Below are 20826 nucleotides of genomic sequence, written 5' to 3' on the forward strand. Positions count from 1 at the left end.
AGCTACTGTGTAGTGGAACGGCAGTTTCATAGATGGCTGAGTTTGCCCTTGTTGTCTTGGCTGTGTTAGCCCTCTGTTGTGTGCTTTGTGTTATATCAACAAAACATTTGCTGCTGCAGTCAAAAGGGCTTCAAATAAGTGCAGAGGACCCTTGATGTTTTGGTAAACACTTTAATCCCGAGTAAGCTCTTGCACAAGCATTTTTCATGGTGCTGGCAAACACTGTCGTTTGCTTGCCTACCCAAATTTTGTTTGTGTTCTGCACGTGTCAAGCCGGAGAAACCTTTGCCTCGGTGCAAGTCATTGTGCATTTTACTCTTGAAAAGAAGACAAAAAGGCATGTCTGGGTACCATCTAAGCACCAGCTCTTATCAGTCGGAAAAAAGTAATCCTAAAGAGTAGCAGAATTGAAGTGAGAGCATTCCAGCCGGAATGTTACATGCATTTGCTCATCACCCTTGAAAGGAAATAATCACTTCATATACCTTCAGGGTTCTGAAGAGGTATTAAGTTAGTCGTCTTCTGCATGCTTGATTGAGTGACAAGCTCAGCAGTTTAGAAATGTGTTGAGTAGCACTTCTCCCCTGGTCTATCCAGCATTTGCTGAGGCTTCCAAATGGAGATGAATCCCGACTGTGTGGAAGGGATTTTACCACGCATACACACCGTGGAAGCTGGAGCGCGAGTGCCGACCCAAGGCTAGGCCGAGTCAATGTGATTTCAACACTGGAAATTGTGAAAGAGTCAGTCATTTAGGAAGGGGTTGAAATCCTATTGTGGTTGTCTGCATTGTGTCCAAATACCTGCTGCAGCAGATTCTTTCACCGAGCTCACGGAGCAAGATGATCACCAGACATCTTTCAAAAGGACGTGCTCGGGTGCAACGTATGCCCATCAAAAGGATCTCACTGGTCACTTATTCCAGTTGTTTAAGTTTAGTTTGTGATCCCAAAGAGGAAATAAGTCACCATCGCTCAAAATGGTTAGGATTTTTAAATTAACTGGGATTAACATAGTGATTGGTAGGTAGATTACCTTTTAAAGATGGAACCATTAGACAAATTTGTTCCGTGTCTGCTGTGTTTGCAGTAGCACACAACACCCAATTGTCTTCCAATATTTTCAAAGTAGAATTAGAGAGAGAGTGAATAATTACTGAGCAAAAGGTGAAAATATCGTCATTGGTTTTCGTACGCCCAAGGGTTTGCATACAATATTGCACGTAACAAACGAGTCTGTTTGCCCTGTTGTGTATCATTCCCAAACAAACTCATATTACTCCGGCTATTTTTTTCGAGTGTGACTGCTAAATAAGGCTATACGGCCAAATTAAATTATGTAAAAACATAATTATTCTGTATATATGTATATTTCTGTGAATATTTCTGGGTGTCTGGAATGGATTAATTGGATTTCCTATGGGAAACATGATGGGTTTTTGTCTGGCCTATTGGAAGAAAGTACCTTATATTTGTACCTTATGCATTTTTGATGCCGTCTGTGCCTGTACTGTACGCATTGGTCTATACTTAAACTCTATAAGTTGATGATCTGTGGTTATTTTTATTATTGACTGATATGCACTGAACTTTAAAACTGTCAATGGGAAATACCAGTCATAGTATTTAGAATAGTAGTTTACTGGTGTTATATACATGTTATATGTTTTGGTGGTAGATCATTTTGTCTGAAAAATGTCCCGCTCCGCATGACAGGTCAGCTTATAGTTTGTTTTTTTTCAAAAATTGTTTTTCTCTTTTTTTCTTGGGAACTGATATTTCCCTGAAACTTACCTATGCTTGAAAAAGTGAGTTAGGTAAATGTATCTTTTCACAAAAACAGTTTCTCTCTTTTTTTGTTGGGAACTGATATTTCCCTGAAACTTACCTATGCTCGAAAAAGTGAGTTATGTAAATTTATCTTTTCAGAAAAACTGTTTTTCTCTTTTTTGTTGGGAACTGATATTTCCCTGAATCTTACCTATGCTCGAAAAGTGAGTTGTGTAAGTGTATCTTTTCACAAAAACAGTTTCTCTCTTTTTTTGTTGGGAACTGATATTTCCCTGAAACTTACCTATGCTCGAAAAAGTGAGTTATGTAAATTTATCTTTTCAGAAAAACTGTTTTTGTCTTTTTTGTTGGGAACTGATATTTCCCTGAAACTTACCTATGCTCGAAAAAGTGAGTTATTTAAATTTATCTTTTCAGAAAAACTGTTTTTGTCTTTTTTGTTGGGAACTGATATTTCCCTGAAACTTACCTATGCTCGAAAAAGTGAGTTATTTAAATTTATCTTTTCAGAAAAACTGTTTTTGTCTTTTTTGTTGGGAACTGATATTTCCCTGAAACTTACCTATGCTCGAAAAGTGAGTTATGTAAGTATCTTTTCACAAAAACAGTTTCTCTCTTTTTTTGTTGGGAACTGATATTTCCCTGAAACTTACCTATGCTCGAAAAAGTGAGTTATTTAAATTTATCTTTTCAGAAAAACTGTTTTTGTCTTTTTTGTTGGGAACTGATATTTCCCTGAAACTTACCTATGCTCGAAAAAGTGAGTTATGTAAATGTATCTTTTCACAAAAACAGTTTCTCTCTTTTTTTGTTGGGAACTGATATTTCCCTGAAACTTACCTATGCTCGAAAAAGTGAGTTATGTAAATTTATTTTTTCAGAAAAACTGTTTTTGTCTTTTTTGTTGGGAACTGATATTTCCCTGAAACTTACCTATGCTCTACGGCTGAACGGGAAAAAAAGATTAAAACAAGATTAGAGTCTAGTCTTTCTTAGGGTAGCCTCTTGTTTCAAATGCGCCAAAAGTGTGTCAACCAAATGTGTTATATACATGTTATATATTTTGGTGTTTTGGTGGTAGATCATTTTGTCTGAAAAATGTCCCGCTGGGCATGACAGGTCAGCTTATAGTTTTTTTTTTTTTTTTTTCTGGTTTGTCATTATTTTCGTTTTGCTGCTGTTACTCCTGTTGGAGGTAGCTTGGATCGTACCTGTTGGCTACCGGTAATTACTCTTCTGTGTAGGATAAGCTTGGATTTTAGCCAGTTTCGATGGACGGTTGTTTCTGCTTGGACTCTAAACTTAAACGATGCTCCCTGCTGGTATCTCTGTTCGCACTTTTTCTTGTCACTTCCTGTTTCCACATCCCATGCTGACTTTTTATATTAGACCTAGTTGTACTGCTATTGCTACTGTTTATATATAAAAAAAAAAAACCTCCATTGATCGTCCTCGCATCCTGAGTTAACGCTCAATTAAATAATAGCAAAAATGACAAGATTGTTCTGAGACTGTCATCAGAGGATGGTCATGACTCCTTATTTGCTCTCCTGTGGAACCCGCATGGGATAAAAGGGCAAAGAGGGTTGAACATTTTTATATCACACAGACAACACAACTATGATACACCCGCACACAGGAGACAGGAGACGCAGACGGAACTGTGACGACAAGTTCAAGCATCAACAAGACAATCTCAAGGGGGAGGAGCTACGGTGGCGCTGCGGGCCCCCCTGCTGTGTCCCCCTGAAAACACATGCCGACATGTTGCACAAGCCAGCTGGGGGGGGGGGGTGGGAGTCAGCAGACACTTATGGGTGAGGGAGAAGAAGCAGCACAGAAAATGGAGGCCAATCATATTCATGCAGAAGCTGGTAGCATGTAGAGGAGGGGAGAGGAACGAAGGGGGGGGGGGGGGGTCTGTTAGTTCTAGAGCTACAGTACAGTCCAGTACGGGGTACATGCCACAAATGCCTTCTACTTGGAGCAACAGATAGAATAGAAAAACAGATATACTTTGTGGCAATAAAAGTCTTTTTATGCCATCTGCATTCAAACAGAGGCGGAACCAAAGAGGATGGGTGACTTGGGATGGAAGTCAGGGGGGGGTTAACACTTGGGCGAGGAAAGGGACGGTAGGGGGAGGGGTCATTCTTTCACACACAACTTTCTTGAGACAGAATGGAGTCGCCTGCACAAGGCCAAAATAAATAAATGATGATGGCAATAAAAGATTTTGTTGCCTTTTTCTAAGTTTAAAAAAGAAAAAATGGAGAGGGGGTGTGGGGGGGGGCATGTTTGTTTAGAAGCCATATGGCACAAAATAATAAATCAACACAAACTTAATGAGGAGGACAACTTTGAATTTTCCAACCACCAAAAGTTCATGCGGCACAAGATGAGGCAAAAACGGGAGGAGTAGCAGCTCTATCCTTGCTTGGAGGATGGACGACGGATGATGAGGAGGACACCAAAAAAAAAAAAAAAACACTACAAAATCAAACAAAACTGCCCCAGTCGCGTCCCTTACTCAAACCATCCAGACCCCAAAATAAAAATCTTAAACGACCCAGCAAGTGGGCCTCAATCGACACAGAAGATGTTCACAGGCGCATCACAGGAAAAAAAAAAAGACCAAAGCAACAGAAAAGAAATCAAACAAGTCATCATGCAACTGTTCAAACGACTGGACGTGAGTCAAGGAATGAGGATATGAATTTCTGTGTCAACATGGTGAGATGTACAGTACATATGAGTGTGTTGGAGTACGTACTGTATGTTGCCACTATATGAGGGGAGGGGTACCAGTAGAGACCTCTTACACTATTTGGACACTTTTGACAAAACTTGGGTTTGAGGTTTAAAATCAACCACTCAATGTGGTCCAAAGTACATGGGAAGAAAAATATTACTCGGGCCTTTTTAGTAGAGTTAACGAATAATAAATATATGATTAGTTGTTCTAATCCCAAATATGAGTGGAGGAGTGACACTTGGAATTGGACAGAAACGTAGTAGTGGTGTTCAAATAGCATGTAAACATGGCAAGGCCAACCCTAGCTCACCTACATTACCGTATTTTAAGTATTTTAAGTATTTTAAGTATTTTAAGTATTTCAATTAGTCGCACAAGGCCAAAAATGCATAATTAGAAAAAAACATACATAAGTCGCATTTTACAAACTACTTGACCAAAACAACCAGGGTTCAATTCCACCCTCGGCTATCTCTGTGTGGAGTTTGTATGTTCTCCCTGTGCATGCGGGGGGTTCCACATTCCAAAAAACATGCTAGGTTAATTAGCGACTCCAAATTGTCCATAGGTATGAATGTGAGTGTGAATGGTTGTTTGTCTATATGTGCCCTGTTATTGGCTGGCCACCAGTCCGGTGTGTGCCCCGCCTGAATGATATTACTGTATTTTCTGGACTATAAGTCGCTCCGGAATATAAGTCGCACAAGGCCAAAAATGTATAATTAGGTAGAAAAACACATACATAAGTCGCACTGGAGTATAATTAATTATTTTACAAATTACATGACCAAAACAGACATTACGTCCTCTTGAAAGGCAAGTTCTAACAATAAAAGAATAGAGAACAGGCTGAATAGGTGTAAGATATGCTAACACAATTTCGTTCTCAGAAATTATATATTTTCATTTATAAAATCGCTCCGGAGTACAAGTCACAGGAACAGCCAACCTATGTAAAAAAAAAAAATGCTACTTATAGTCCGGAAAATACAGTACTTCTCCATAACAGACATTGGTAAACTACAGCCTACAGACTATATACGGGCTTTTAAGCTTTCTAATAGGATTTGCTGTTTTTTTTTATTTTTAATTTTTTTCCCACTAATGTCTATAAACGTTATTCCACTGCGGCGTCTAATGATACAATAACACCCCCAAGTTTATCGCCACAACTGTTGTTAGTTTTTCTCGGAATTAGGTTTCTTATTTACTCCTTATTTCTACATTGAATATTTTCATACAGCATAGAAAAATATCTTTATGACCTTTTAAATATGTTTTTTTACATGATTAGAGCCCTCTAGACATAAAATAACACCCCTAGTTATAGTTACCACTTATATTACCCAATATAGTCGACATAATAACATTAAATAAGACATTTAAGGCATAGTATAGACTCACATGTCAGCGCAAAATGGTGACTTACTTGACACTAAACATAAAGGGGGGGGGGGGTCTGGGCACAGTCTGTGGCTGGGAGGGACAGTTAACTTGTCCCAATTAAATGAATGCCATGAATGCCAATGAAATCTTGCTTGTCTTGTCACTTTTGGAATAATAATGATATCCAAATACATTATTCTACACTATACGTATGTATGACAAAGGACATATTTTGTTAGTCATCAAAAAAAACTTAAAGGTGGTATCAAATCACCCAAACCCAAGTCTCCTCAAAAATTTGTGATTGAATCACAAAAGACACATTTATTCTTTATATGCATGTTTATGTATGTGCATAAATGTGTGTGTGTGTGTGTGTGTGTAGGGAGGAGGGAAGAGAGACAATGCGCACAGAAATTCGAGGATATCTGTTCTCTATTAGAATGTTTCAGGTAAGGCAAGCCTCCAACAAAAGGAAACAAGAGTTACAAACAAGAGAAGGAGGAAGAGGAGGAGGTAAGGGAGGCCGTGTTGCAGTTAGTCTGCTACATATCAACGCTGTCTATGCTGAAAGCATCTTTGTTCTCAAAACAATCTCAAAATGTATCCTGGGTCAAAGGAGACACACCCACAGCAAGAGGAACTAAGGTAGAGGACAGATACATTTTGAAGCATCAGCGCCGGGCGACATGGGGGGGGGGGGGCTTGATACTAATTTTGTACTTTGTGTCAAGCTGCCTCTCCACCCGATGCTGAGAGAGCAAAATTAGTATCAACGCATCATCATGTCAGCAAGCAGTGGCCCCATAGCTAAGTGTAACTTCTTTTTTTTTTTTTTTTTTACCGTGTCCTGGTTTTTTTGTTTCTTTTGAAAAGTTGTGTTTATTTGCGGTTTTAAAAGTGTGACTTCTTCCAGGGAACGTGCCAAGCATGTCAACTACAACTAAAAGAACTAAGTTGGGAGCCTCACGCAAAAGCGGCAAAATCATCTCACAAGAATTTAGTAGGACATTTTTAGTAGGAACCTTTTAAGGCTGAAATATTTCACAGTAATAAGGTCAAAAATATGATATTATTACTCCTGCTGATACTTTCTCAGCAATTAACAAATACATAAAACCTTGATACCACCAAGGGAGGATAATAGTAATGAGAAAGAGTGATGACGACCATAGAACCGTTGCATAATTGCTCTTGATATGTATAAGAGCACACAAATAATAGTAATAATGACAATAGTAATCATAATCAGAACAGTGGAAGTAATAATAATTACTTCGTATTCATCATTAAAAGCAACAATAATATGATAATACATAATACTGCTAATGATGATAGTAAAATAATCATAAAATAACAGCAAAGCTAATAATAGTAATGAGAAAGAGTGACGACGACCATAGAACCGTTGCATAATTGCTCTTGATATGTACAAGAGCACACAAATAATAGTAATAATGACAATAGTAATAATAATCAGAACAGTGGAAGTATTAATAATGCTAACAATGACAATAATAATCATAATAAAGGTGATATACTACTAATAATATCTGTATTAAAAATGACAATATAGTAATTAAAAGCAACAATAAAATAATAATACATATTAATACTGCTAATGATAATAGTAACAGGATAATATAATAATAACAGCAAAGCTAATAATAGTAATGAGAAAGAGTGATGACAACCATAGAACCGTTGCGTAATTGCTCTTGATATGTACAAGAGCACACAAATAATAGTAATAATGACAATAGTAATAATAATCAGAACAGTGGAAGTATTAATAATGCTAACAATGGCAATAATAATAATAAAGGTGATATACTACTAATAATATATGCATTAAAATGACAATATAGTCATTAAAAGCAACAATAATATGATAATACATATTAACACTGCTAATGATGATAGTAACAGGATAATAAAATAACAACAAAGCTAATAATAGTAATGAGAAAGAGTGATGACGACCATAGAACCGTTGCATAATTGCTCCTGAGCGCACAAATAATAGTAATAATGACAATAGTAATAATAATCAGAACAGTGGAAGTAATAATAATGCTAACAATGGCAATAATAATAATAATAATAATAAAGGTGATATACTACTAATAATATATATATTAAAAATGACAATATAGTCATTAAAAGCAACAATAATATGATACTACATATTAATACTGCTAATTGATACTGATGATAGTAACAGGATAATAAAATAATAATGGCAAAGCTAATAATAGTAATAGACATGAACTCATCATACTAGTGTACTAATATTAATTCATAATAAAATCCATAATAAAAAAGTCTTTCACTTTTCCAGCTATATCCTCCTAAATTCTTGTGGGGAAAGACCGGTTTCATTTCTATTCCATATTTCTAAGTTACACTTGAAGCTCCAATGGGACATGATGCTAAGAGAGGAGAGTCTCCTCGGAAGCAAATAAAAGAACATTCGGAAGGGGGGGAAAGGAAGGGGGGGGACTAGACTCGAGCAAGCACAACTTCGACACACTCATCCCACCTGTATGTCCGGAATCACACTCTTCCAGGTCCTCGTCGTCGCTGGAGCACTCGGCTGATGAAACAATGTCATCTGTGGTCTGTAGACAAAAAAAAAAAAAAACACACACATCAGTTAGGCGGGAACATCCACACAGCGAGTCCATATCTCTGCACACATAGACCCCCCCCCCCTCCCCTTTGGCTTTACATATCACTTCAGCGCCATCATATTTCACAGTGTTTATCATTCTGCACTTTATGGGCTTTCCGCCAACGCGGGATAATTGTTTTCCTTCACCCTCCACCAGTTATTATTTACCCACTCACCCCTTCGCTGCTTCGTACAATCAATAACTTGGGCAAGCTTTCATAGATCAACACTTTTCTGTTAAGCCCCCCCCCCCCTCTCTTTCTTTCGTCTTCTTTTGGGGCAAACCGAGTATGACAAGAAGAAAGGGGGGGGGGTTGTATTTCAAGCCGTGCCGAGCAGCCGCTGTTTATTAGAAATAATCAGCAGGGCAATAAAACAGGTGCTGTCACCTTGCAGGGTTATGAAATCAAAAGCATTGATTGAGTTTTCTGGTGGCTGTATGCGAGGTTGGATGGGTGGGGTGGGGATGTGGGGGGGTTCTAAATATCATTGGTTTTGACAGACTAATGAAAGGCGCCCCCATCATACTTTAGCTTACTGCATTCGGTAGGGCACCGGTTCCCCTCTGCTGTAAGCATATCGCTAACAAATAATATTCCATACGCGCATCAAATATGCGTCTGTGTACACATTGCAGCCAATTACGGTGGCACAAGGCTGGGGGAAAAAAAAAAGCGCAAAAGTGGCAGCTTTAAATGAAATGGATGTAAAATACAGCCCCCCCCCCCTGGTAAACATAGCATTATTTATTGAAGCCACATTATGATTGTGTGAATGTCTTGGTTATTGCTTGTTATGATGATGATGACAATAGATATGGGAGGTAAGGGACACAGAGGGACAGGAAATGGCCACTTCACTCCCCTTTCGGCAAATTCCCCTGCACTCCCATTCGGTATTTGCACAACCTTTGATGCAAGCATTACCGCAGCATCGTTGTAAGTAATCATTTAAATAGTCTCACCGTCATTTCCATAATAGTTTTTGTTAAATTCAGATTTTATTATGCAATATTATTTATACCTGTTTACTTTGGTGGCTGTTATTGGAACCTTAATTTCCCTGAGGACACAATAAAGTTCCATATAATCTAATCAAATAATAAAACATCCATATTGGATGCGAATGTCTGAAGAAACATTTCATTTATTCATTCATTCATTCTGTCGAGAGGTGGGGTACACCCTGGACTGGTGGCCAGCCAATCACAGGGCACATATAGACAAACAACCATTCACACTCACATTCATACCTATGGACAATTTGGGGTCGCCAATTAACCTAGCATGTTTTTGGAATGTGGGAGGAAACCGGAGTACCCGGAGAAAACCCACGCATGCACGGGGAGAACATGCAAACTCCACACATCCCAAGTCGGGAATCGAACCCGAGTCTCCTAGCTGTGAAGCCTACATGGTGGAAGTATGGTTAGCGCGCAGGCTTCATTCACTGCTTGAAGTTAATATTTTGAAAATGGTGTATTGTGCGATTAATTAGTTCTCAAATTAATTAATCCTGATTAATCACCACTTGCACCAATGTCCAAAATATGCCCTTTTTTAAACTGTATTTTATTGAAAGAAAGACGGACAATTTGGAGTCACCAATTAATCTAGCATATTTTTGGAACGTGGGAGGAAACCGGAGTACCCGGAGAAAAACCCACGGGGAGAACATGCAAACTCCACACAAAGATGGCTGAGAGTGGAATTGAACCCAGATCTAATTGAACATTTCATTTCAATTAAAATAACAGCACAAACATACTTTAAAGTAATTCGGCTAATGCAGGGGTCGGCAACCTTTCCTATCAAAAGAGCCATTTTTCCCGTTGACTGACTAAAGGAAAATAGACCGGAGCTGCAAAACATAATAAAAAAAAACAATATTTTATAAACTTTTAAAAGTTTTTACCTGATATCTTTGATTGACTGCCAGATTTAGAGGGAATTTTGGGGTATTAAAGTAGCTCAAAGAAGAAAAGCTGAGTTGATCGAGTACTCTTGCTAGTAACAGATCTTGCTAATATAGTAGATATATGTACATAAATATATGTGTAAATTAAATGAATACATTTGTTGTTTAAGCCGACAAGTTTGTGTGTTAAATACCACAACAAAGAGGCTGGAGAGCCACATGCGGGTCTGGAGCCGTGGGTTGCAGACCCCTGGTCTAATGTAGTTTCACTACAATTGCATACGTTGTTTTTTTTTCATGTGGAAAAATATCACCTGTGCAATACTACATACAGTTTTTGGTCCGGGCTCATGCATCGTAAAAGAAGACAGAAGGACTTTGCTCTTCAGTTGACAGTTCATCATCTACGCACTTTGAGTGAGAGGCTCTCTCATCAAAGTGGCTGATTGCGTTCTCTGAACTAAGAGGGTGGCGTTGGAAGTGCGATGTTTGACATTTGCAGGCCCAAAAGATGTGTAGCCCACTCATCTTCGCAAACATTGAATGCATCCCTGCCTGCCTTTACGCTTCTGATTGAAGTGCTTTCTCGCCACGGCTTGAAAGTGCGTTTTTACTTAATGCAAAGCCAGTGAAGTGACACCTAAAGCGTATTGTTTTTTTTTTGTTTGTTTTTTTTTTTTTTCCCGGTCAGCCATTGGGCGGAATCAACATGAGGCTGTCGATGGAAAAAATAGAGAGCTGGTAGGGTACAAAATGCCATGGCAACGCGTGCGAGCAGAGAAGTGAGGCTACAGCGGTGTAGCATAATGATCATCTGGTTTCCAGCAGGACTGCAGAAACTGATTTCACAGCTGGAGAAATCCAATTCTCAAAATCTCCATAACATAGAGTTGGATATGCTGTGGTAGCAAAAACATTTATTTTTTGGTGTAATTATTATTCTCCTCAAAAAGCTTTGGTTGTCATTTTTATTCCGGGTTGGTGGGATTTACATAAAGTGTTCGGAGAACGCTTTTTTTACTGTGCCCTAGTCCACAAAGCAAAATACGGAATAAATAGCGAAAAACCTTGGGTCCTACACTCTTCCATAAGTGGGTCAAAAATGACCCATACTAGAATCAATGCGTTTTTATGCCAATTTTGCCATTTTGGTGAGGAATAATCACTTCTATGATTTTTAGTATTATATTTAGGAGTTGATAAGTTGATAAGAATCAAAGGTTCCTATTGGATTCCATAGAAAATGCATGCAGGTCATTTTTGACCCACTTATGGAAGGTTGGGGTAGTAACACAAAAACAAAAATTTCTTAAAATGTAAGTTAAAAATGTGAATGGCATTATATCAAAAACGTGTTTTTTGAGGAATACCTGGAATATGAAATGATAAAAAAAAATTCATTACAAAGATATTGCAAGAAAACAACCTGACCACGTCATTTTTGACCCACTTATGGAAGGTTGGGGTAGTAACACAAAAACTAAAATTTCTTAAAATGTATAAAAGGTAAGTTAAAAATGTGAATGGTATGATAGCAAAAACATGTTTTTTGAGGAATACCTGGAATATGAAAGGATAAAAAAAATTAATCACAAAGATATTTCAAGAAAACAACCTGACCGGGTCATTTTTGACCCACTTATGGAAGGTTGGGGTAGTAACACAAAAACAAAAATGTCTTAAAATGTATAAAAGGTAAGTTAAAACTGTGAATGGCATGATATCAAAAACATGTTTTTTGAGGAATACTTGGAATATGAAATGATAAAAAATTAGCAATTCGAAGATATTTCAAGAAAACAACCTGACCGGGTCATTTTTGACCCACTTATGGAAGGTTGGGGTAGTAACACAAAAACAAAAAATTCTTAAAATGTAAGTTAAAAATGTGAATGACATGATATCAAAAACATGTTTTTTGAGGAATACCTGGAATATGAAATGATAAAAAATTTTCATTATGAAGATATTTCAAGAAAACAACCTGACCGGGTCATTTTTGACCCACTTATGAAAGGTTGGGGTAGTAACACAAAAACAAAAAATTCTTAAAATGTAAGTTAAAAATGTGAATGGCATGATATCAAAAAAATGTTTTTTAAGGAATACCTGGAATATGAAATGATAAAAAATTTTCATTACAAAGATATTTCAAGAAAACAACCTGACCGGGTCATTTTTGACCCACTTATGCATTTAAGGGTTAAAAACATTTTGATCTAAAATAGATAGTGAGCCCGCAGACCTTTGTCTTACTGACTGATAACCCCTCCACCATAATGTTCTCCAAGCCGACCAACCACTATTTTTGGTTAGTGTACATCACTACTACGTCACGCAATGCAAGCGAGCGTACAAAGGGTGAAGCGAGCAGGTGTCTCTAAACATCACACCTTATTATCGAGATGACGTCACCTAAGAATCTTAACTCAAACAACGCTACAACAAAAATCAATAACCGGGCCTCAATAAAACATTTATTTCTGACTGCTTCTGCACGTCAAGCAGATCCTATGAGGGATCGATGAAGACAGACAGGCTCCGAAGATGAGTCATAGCTCAAAGCGCTGACGTTCACGAACACAACATGAAGGGCAGCTGAAGATGCTCACTTCTGACATTATTTGAATAAATATTCTAAATGATCTATATACAGTACTGTGCCGTATTGACCCGAATGTAAGACGAGCCTGAATACAAGATTACCCCACTTTTTCCAAGATCCTTTTAATAAAAGTCGGAGACCCGAGTTCAATTCCACCCTCGGCCATCTCTGTGTGGAGTCGACATGTTCTCCCCGTGCATGCGTGGGTTTTCTCCGGGTACTCCGGTTTCCTCCCACATTCCAAAAACATGCTAGGTTAATTAGCGACTCCAAATTGTCCATAGGTATGAATGTGAGTGTGAATGGTTGTTTGTCTATATGTGCCCTGTGATTGGCTGGCCACTAGTCCAGGGTGTACCCCGCCTCTCACCCAAAGACAGCTGGGAGAAAATGAATAAATGAACAGCAGACTGCAAAAAAAAAAAAAACGTATTTCCAAGCTGGTCCCGGCTGCATCTCTCCAACTCACCAGTGTGTGTGAGTGACAGGGAGAAAAGCTCTCACTTGCTTGCTCTGAAGCAAATTTCTCAACTGGTGGATCGGGACCCAGAAGTGGGTTCAGGAGCTGTTTTCAGTGAGTCGCGAGTCTACGCCTGGTAATGTAAGGACCCGATGTCCGTGAAGGCACCTTGGGTGCCTTTCATCCGACACACAGCTGCAGATATCTGCTCGAGAAAAGCACGCAAAGGAGAGGAAAGCGTCTCACCGCTGCAGCTCATATATCTTATTGATCCTTATGTATGTCTGATTTTCTACCATTATCTCTACTTGGATAATATGAGTGTAAAGGTGACTATAGGGGTGCTATTTCTTGTCTAAAGGGCTCTAATGATATTTAAAAAACTGTATTTAGAAGCTTGTGAACATGTTTTCCATGCTCTATGAACACAATTGATGTCACGATTGGTTCTGGAACCAATTAACTGCAGTAAACGAGAGATTACCGTATACATGCAAGGCATGCTGGGTAATGTTCTGTTAAGAAACTGTGTGCATGGGCCAGAGTGCAGGATGAAGATGTGATCAGTGGACACATCACTGCAATAGTTTATGCTCATCATTTGGAGTGAAAAAAGACTATGTACCAAGCCCGGTCTATCACCCCCCCCCCCCCCCCCCCCCCACCCCCCCGGGTCAATAAAAGCAATGTAAAGGCTAAAAGGCAGCGATGACTGGAGGCTTACTAACATGAGATGAAGTATGAGCATGACAGTGCTGTCTGGGGAGGTGAAGAAGAAACACAAGCCCACTGTATATATTCCACATAGTCATTCATTACATGAGGGAAGCTGCTCCCGAACGCACCGCAATCATAATAAATGACCTTCAAACACATTTCTGCCCTAAAGGGTGATGTAAACACAGCGAAACAATGCCTTTTGAGAAAAAAAAAACAACACATTATGGAACCCCATTACTCCGTCTATCATACCCAATTTGGTTTATTTACAAAGGCAGAGTGCCTGAATGCTAAAACTGCTTTTTGCACTGATAAAAAAAAAATAAAATAAAAAAAAACAAACTCAAACAAATACGTTTTCCTCCAGCGCTTCATCAGTTGCCATGGAAATGCAATATGGTTACACTTTGAGAGATCAAAGTGACGACGCAGAGGCAAGGGCAAATCAAAGACAGAATTCAAAGCAACTTCTTATTCCCTGGGGTGCTCCTTGGTCACCTTGGACCTTTATATTTTTCATATGCTCCGTAGAAATACATGAAGTAGAATATTTCTCGGGATGTAAGACTCAGAAGTAAGACTTTAATCTCCGCTTTCTAACTATTTCGCTAGTTCCCGTTCCAGTACTCTGCGGATATGGTCCTTGTTGGCAAGATAGTCATCTTCATGGGTGATGTTTCGCTTCTTTGTCGACGACTGTCTCTTGTGCTCGTTATCGTGTCCAATCTGAGCTTTGGCAGGCCGACAAGGCTCACGCTTGTATTACAAGGGGAATCAATGGCACCGTGCCCCTATCCTTATCTGTCACACTGCCATAACTTCTGTCCACGCTCCTCACTGTGCCAGATAAGAAAAGGGGTAAAGACTGCCTGTGGTGCAAACGGCACCGCAGACTGAAAGATAAAATAAATTGCTTAAAAGTTGTCCTCTCTAAATACAACACGATTATTTCTATGAAACACGGTTTCATAGAGTGGGGGGACATGTGCTGTGCAAGATCCAATTACATTTTGATGAGGTTTTGAATAAATATATGGAAACTCATTTATTTTCGCTTTAGACGATTTGAGTTACAATGAACCATCTGCCTAATCCTAACATCTTCATCTTTATTCTCCGGGAACCAGAAGCTTTCCACCATGCAATTTATTTATTTTTTTTTTTTTTACTTTACTAAATTTATTTTGTTTTTATTAAATAGTAGATGTTAAATAATGTGTTCCCTCATTCTCATGCCAGGGCAAATCTCGTGTAATCACACAGTTTTGAAAACTGCACATTTCTATGTGGCACAAACATCCGTAAAATAACAAAAGTAAAGTGCAAAGTATGAAATTATGGTCGAATAAAATCAGAAAATTACACGCCTACTCAATGACTCCAAATGTCACAAACCACGTTTTGTTTTTAAAACAAATAAGCAATGTGATTAGTTTGGAGCTTGTTTTTGCCCAACCGGGAAGCTACAAGTGGATATCACGTTCATGGGGTAGATACTTTTTCAAGTGGCACTGAACAATTTTGCTGTTTTGTCATTATATTAATTATATCTTGTACTCCAAACACTATTTGTGGTTGTTTTGCTATCGAGACATGCTACAATCAAAACAAGTCTATAAAACCTCAATGGTTTCTGTTTGATTGCTTTGACACATGCATTGATCAATCCCTTGTCAAACCTTTTGGTGTTAAACTTCTCTTGCTTTTTTTCCTAACGCACTTTGCTGAGCTTGCCAGAATTGCACACCTAGTCTCTGTTTTTTGGACTCCAAATGTCACAAACAAAATTTTTAAAATAAACAAGCAATGTGATTAGTTTGGAGCTTGTTTTTGCCCAATGGGGAAGCTACAAATGGATATCACGTTCACAGGGTAGATACTTTTTCAAGTGGCACTGAACAATTTTGCTGTCTTGTCATAATATTAATTATGTCTTGTACTCAAAAGCTCCAAGTGGATATCATGTTCAGGGGGTAGATACTTTTTCAAGTGGCACTGAACAATTTTGCTGTCTTGTCATTATATTATGTCTTGTACTCAAAACATTATGTATGGTTGTTTTGCTATCAGAATTACCGCAAACTCCATTTTGTTTTTAAAACAAACAAGCAATGTGATTAGTTTGGAGCTTGTTTTTGCCCAAGAGAGAAGCTACAAGTGGATATCACGTTCATGGGGTAGAAACTTTTTCAAGTGGCACTGAACAATTTTGCTGTCTTGTCATTATATTATGTCTTGTACTCAAAACATTATGTGTGGTTGTTTTGCTATCAGAATTACCACAAACTCCATTTTGTTTTTAAAACAAACAAGCAATGTGATTAGTTTGGAGCTTGTTTTTGCCCAAGAGAGAAGCTACAAGTGGATATCACGTTCATGGGGTAGAAACTTTTTCAAGTGGCACTGAACAATTTTGCTTTCTTGTCATTATATTAATTATGTCTTGTACTCAAAACATTATTTGTGGTTGTTTTGCTATCGGAATTCGTATCAACCAAATTATATGACATGTTACACAATGCTGCTTTATTGCTGGGTTCCATCACTTGTAAAATGGAAGCCATTAGCAAGAAGGATCAGTTGTCAAGCCAGTATTCCTTACATTTTGTTGGTAAATGGCAACAGAATTAGAACCAGTATCAACTTGTAGAGCCCAAAGCTCTGTTTAATGATCTTGCACATCAAATATTGATATGCCTTAATTGCCTTCATGGGTTTAAGAAGAAATGGAAAGAAAGGGAGACAAGTGCTGGGTGACTAACTGGTTTCAGCAGAATGGCTTCTGTGCAGAAGATTTCACAGGAAAAAAAAAAAGGCCAGCGACCGTACACACAGCACAGAGAAGGTTGCTGGCACACAGAAAACTCTAATTGCCCCGAGGCCAAAGGCAGCCACTTTCAAACAGGGTCATCCGTCTTCCCCTGCAAAAGGAAATGGTCTTCAGCCCTGATCCTTAATCACCCCCCTGCCGCAGTGTACAAGGTCATCAGGGAAGCCTTATGACAAACAGACTTATTCTCTCTCTCTCTCTCTCTCTCTCTCTCTCTCTCTCTCTCTCTCTCTCTCTCTCTCACACACACACACACACACAAACAAGTGTAAAAATAAGCAGACATACATATATACAGCCACTTCAATTCTGTTGAAGACAAAATAAGTTACATTTTCTAGAAAAATAAATAGAGAAAATAAGGCAAATTCTTATTTTCTGCAAGTATTGCCCCCCGCCACCCGCCCTCTGAAGACAAAATACGGGGAAATATGAAGACAAATTAGAAGAAATAAGGGAAATTCTTCCACCAGCACCTCCCCCCTCCACAACAAACAACATTTCACAAGTGGGGGTGCACAAATGTTTTGAGTACAATGCATAATTAATATATTGACATAATTAATATATTGACTAGACAGCAAAATTGTTCAGTGCCACTTGAAAAAGTATCTACCCCATGAATGTGATATCCACTTCTAGCTTCCCCTTTGGTCAAAAACAAGCTCCAAACTAATCACATGGTGTAAAGACATTTGTGTCATAAAATAGGGGACATTTTCTGAAAAAAAGAAGGGACATTGATAGAAAATAAAGGAGATTTGATTCTTCTATGAGAATTTCCACCAGCAACAGAAAGGAAAAATAATGGAAATTATAATCTTCCATAAGATTTAACACCAGCACAGGAAAGAACATATTATGAATGGGATGAAAGCTGGTGCAAAGACATTTTTGTTATAAAATAGGGGACATTTTCTGGAAAAAAGAAGGGACATTGAGAGAAAATAAGGGAGATTTGATTCTTCTATGAGAATTTCCACCAGCAACAGAAAGGAAAAATAATGGAAATTATAATCTTCCATAAGATTTAACACCAGCACAGGAAAGAACATATTATGAATGGGATGAAAGCTGGTGCAAAGACATTTTTGTTATAAAATAGGGGACATTTTCTGAAAAAAAGAAGGGACATTGATAGAAAATAAGGGAGATTTGATTCTTCTATGAGAATTTCCACCAGCAACACAAAGGAAAAATAATGGAAATTATAATCTTCCATAAGATTTAACACAAGCACAGGAAAGAACATATTATGAATGGGATGAAAGCTGGTGTAAAGACATTTTTGTTATAAAATAGGGGACATTTTCTGGAAAAAAGAAGGGACATTGAGAGAAAATAAGGGAGATTTGATTCTTCTATGAGAATTTCCACCAGCAAAACAAAGGAAAAATAATAGAAATTATCATCTTCCATAAGATTTAACACAAGCACAATCCCTCCAACCCCCCCCAGCACAGGAAAAAAAACATATTATGAGTGGGATGAATTTGGAGTTGCCAATTAACCTAGCATGTTTTTGGAATGCGGGAGTGCATGTTCTCGGAGTACCTAGAGAAAACCCGGAGAACATGCAAACTGCACACAGAGATGGCCGAGGGTGGGATTGAACCCTGGTCTCCTAGTTGTGAGGTCTGCGTGCTAACCACTCGAACACCGTGCAACAAAAATAGGGGACATTTTCTGGAAAAAAGAAGGGACATTGTCTGGAAAAAAGAAGGGACATTGAGAGAAAATAAGGGAGATTTGATTCTTCTATGAGAATTTCCACCAGCAATACAAAAGGAAAAATAATGGAAATTATAATCTTCCATAAGATTTAACACCAGCACTACCCCTCCAGCCCCCCCAGCACAGGAAAGAACCTATTATGAGTGGGATGAATGCTGGTGTAAAGACATTTGCAGGGTAAAATAAGGGACATTTTCTGGCGCCAGTGGATATATATACACTATACAGTGGCTGAGAAGTGCAAAAAACATGAATAAAAAGGAAAATAAATGACAATTATTCCATCCAGAAGCAGACTGCAGCACACAAATCAGGCTAACATTTGGACCTTGGCATCATGTTTTGTTTCATTAGAGTTGTTAAATGGCATTTCTCGGCCACAGAAGGGAAATTCTGATTTTCCACGAGTGTTGCTGTGCTGGTGTAAGTCCTTGCTGGTGCAGATCGGACATTGTGCTGCTCCACAAAGGATTTACTTTTTTTTTTTTTTGAATGAAAGCAAGTGCGTTATGAAAAATGGCAAAATACGGTAGATTCGCAGGGTAAATAGAAGTGTTGACATGCAGGGTTATGGATGTAGCACATGACTACGTGTGCTGACTGCATACTAGTACTAGAGTACCCAGAGTACCCGACAAGGCTGTGATGGTTTGGTACATTCCCCGTGTTTGTGATTTGTGCCCTTTAAATAAAGTCAGCGTGTGAAGTCTGAAACAAATAGCTTAATTCCGACCTCGCCTTTTTCTCCTTGTGGGATCTTTTCTAAAGCTCCCTTTGCATTCCGTTTCAGTATTTCTCACATTTGACGGCTATTATGACTTCAAGGCTGTAATACCAAATCAATGTGGGTGTTATGTAACGGCGGATGCTGGCAGCTTCACATCTCTCTAACGCAGCCAGGGGTCCCACTTGGGTTCAGCTCCTAATGAGCACAAACCAAATTAAGCATTCCATTTAGTGTCTTTTTAGCAGATGAAAGTTGAAATGTGATCACTAACCAACTGAGGAATTATTTTAATTATTCTATCAATGTGAGGCTTCTTCTCAGGACCTCCGCTATAAGCGACTGCCTGTGCTTGAACACTGCCACCAACCTTTTTCATCGGCTAGCGTTTCTACCTTTACTGTATATCTGAATATCCCGCTTCCGTCGGCTTATATGCCAAGCTCAGAAAAGCACTTCTATGTGCGTATTAAACACGATTATGTGAATATTAATATTCATAGATTAGTCTGAAACATTGCCATATGTTTGAGGTTGAAATACATACAAGGGAAATGCTGAAACAGGATTAAAAAAAACAGAAGATGTGTAAAAAAAACAAAACAATGGAGAACCATATAACAGCGTTAAAAAGCTAATGATATTCCCAGTATTCCAGCAGAATACTGTAGATATGACACAAAAAGGAACGGGACATAAAATTAGAATTAAAGCACGCTGACCGCCCACAACTGTACGGCCAAATCAAATCAATATCAAGTTTTCCTGCAAGGACATGCAACACAAATTGCTTTACAGAATTAAAAACAATTACCACAATTAAAAAGAAAATAATTACAAAGAAAGCCCCTACCTCCCACTCTCCATACTAGATACACACACACACACACACACAATAGGGAGACATGGCATGGCACTGAGGATCAAGGAAACGCCACCTTTGGGGCCGTCCACACTCCGACAGACGGGTGGACCCCCACATTTTTAACTAATATTTTTAAACTTTATGTTTTTTATCTTTTTAGTCCTATTTTATGCTTTTAGTTTTTAGCTTTTAACTCCAGTATTTCCTCATGGGGGGGTCCTCCACACTGGGGGCTGTGTCGGGTCTGCAGAGGGGGTGCCATCCTTGGGTCCCTTTGACCCGGCCGGCTGGGGGTTCCTCCCTTTAATGTGGGGGTCCGCCCGTCTGTCGGAGTCGAGGTGGCCCGGGTGCTGGTCCCCCGATGGC

At 38.7% G+C, this 20826-nt stretch overlaps 1 protein-coding gene across 1 annotated transcript in view; it reads right to left on the reverse strand.

The window, feature by feature from the left end:
• nrxn3b (neurexin 3b) overlaps nucleotides 1-20826 on the reverse strand; it is a 294220-nt gene that overhangs the window by 12097 nt on the left and 261297 nt on the right. The window contains exon 26 of the mRNA XM_078794519.1: nucleotides 8474-8552. Within this exon, the coding sequence (XP_078650645.1) occupies nucleotides 8474-8552 (79 nt within the window). The remainder of the gene's footprint in view (nucleotides 1-8473; nucleotides 8553-20826) is intronic.

Source organism: Doryrhamphus excisus, linkage group LG11 (assembly GCF_037039965.1).
Source record: "Doryrhamphus excisus strain RoL-2023G ecotype Guam linkage group LG11, RoL_Dexc_Guam_v1.1, whole genome shotgun sequence".
Lineage (NCBI taxonomy): Eukaryota > Metazoa > Chordata > Actinopteri > Syngnathiformes > Syngnathidae > Doryrhamphus > Doryrhamphus excisus.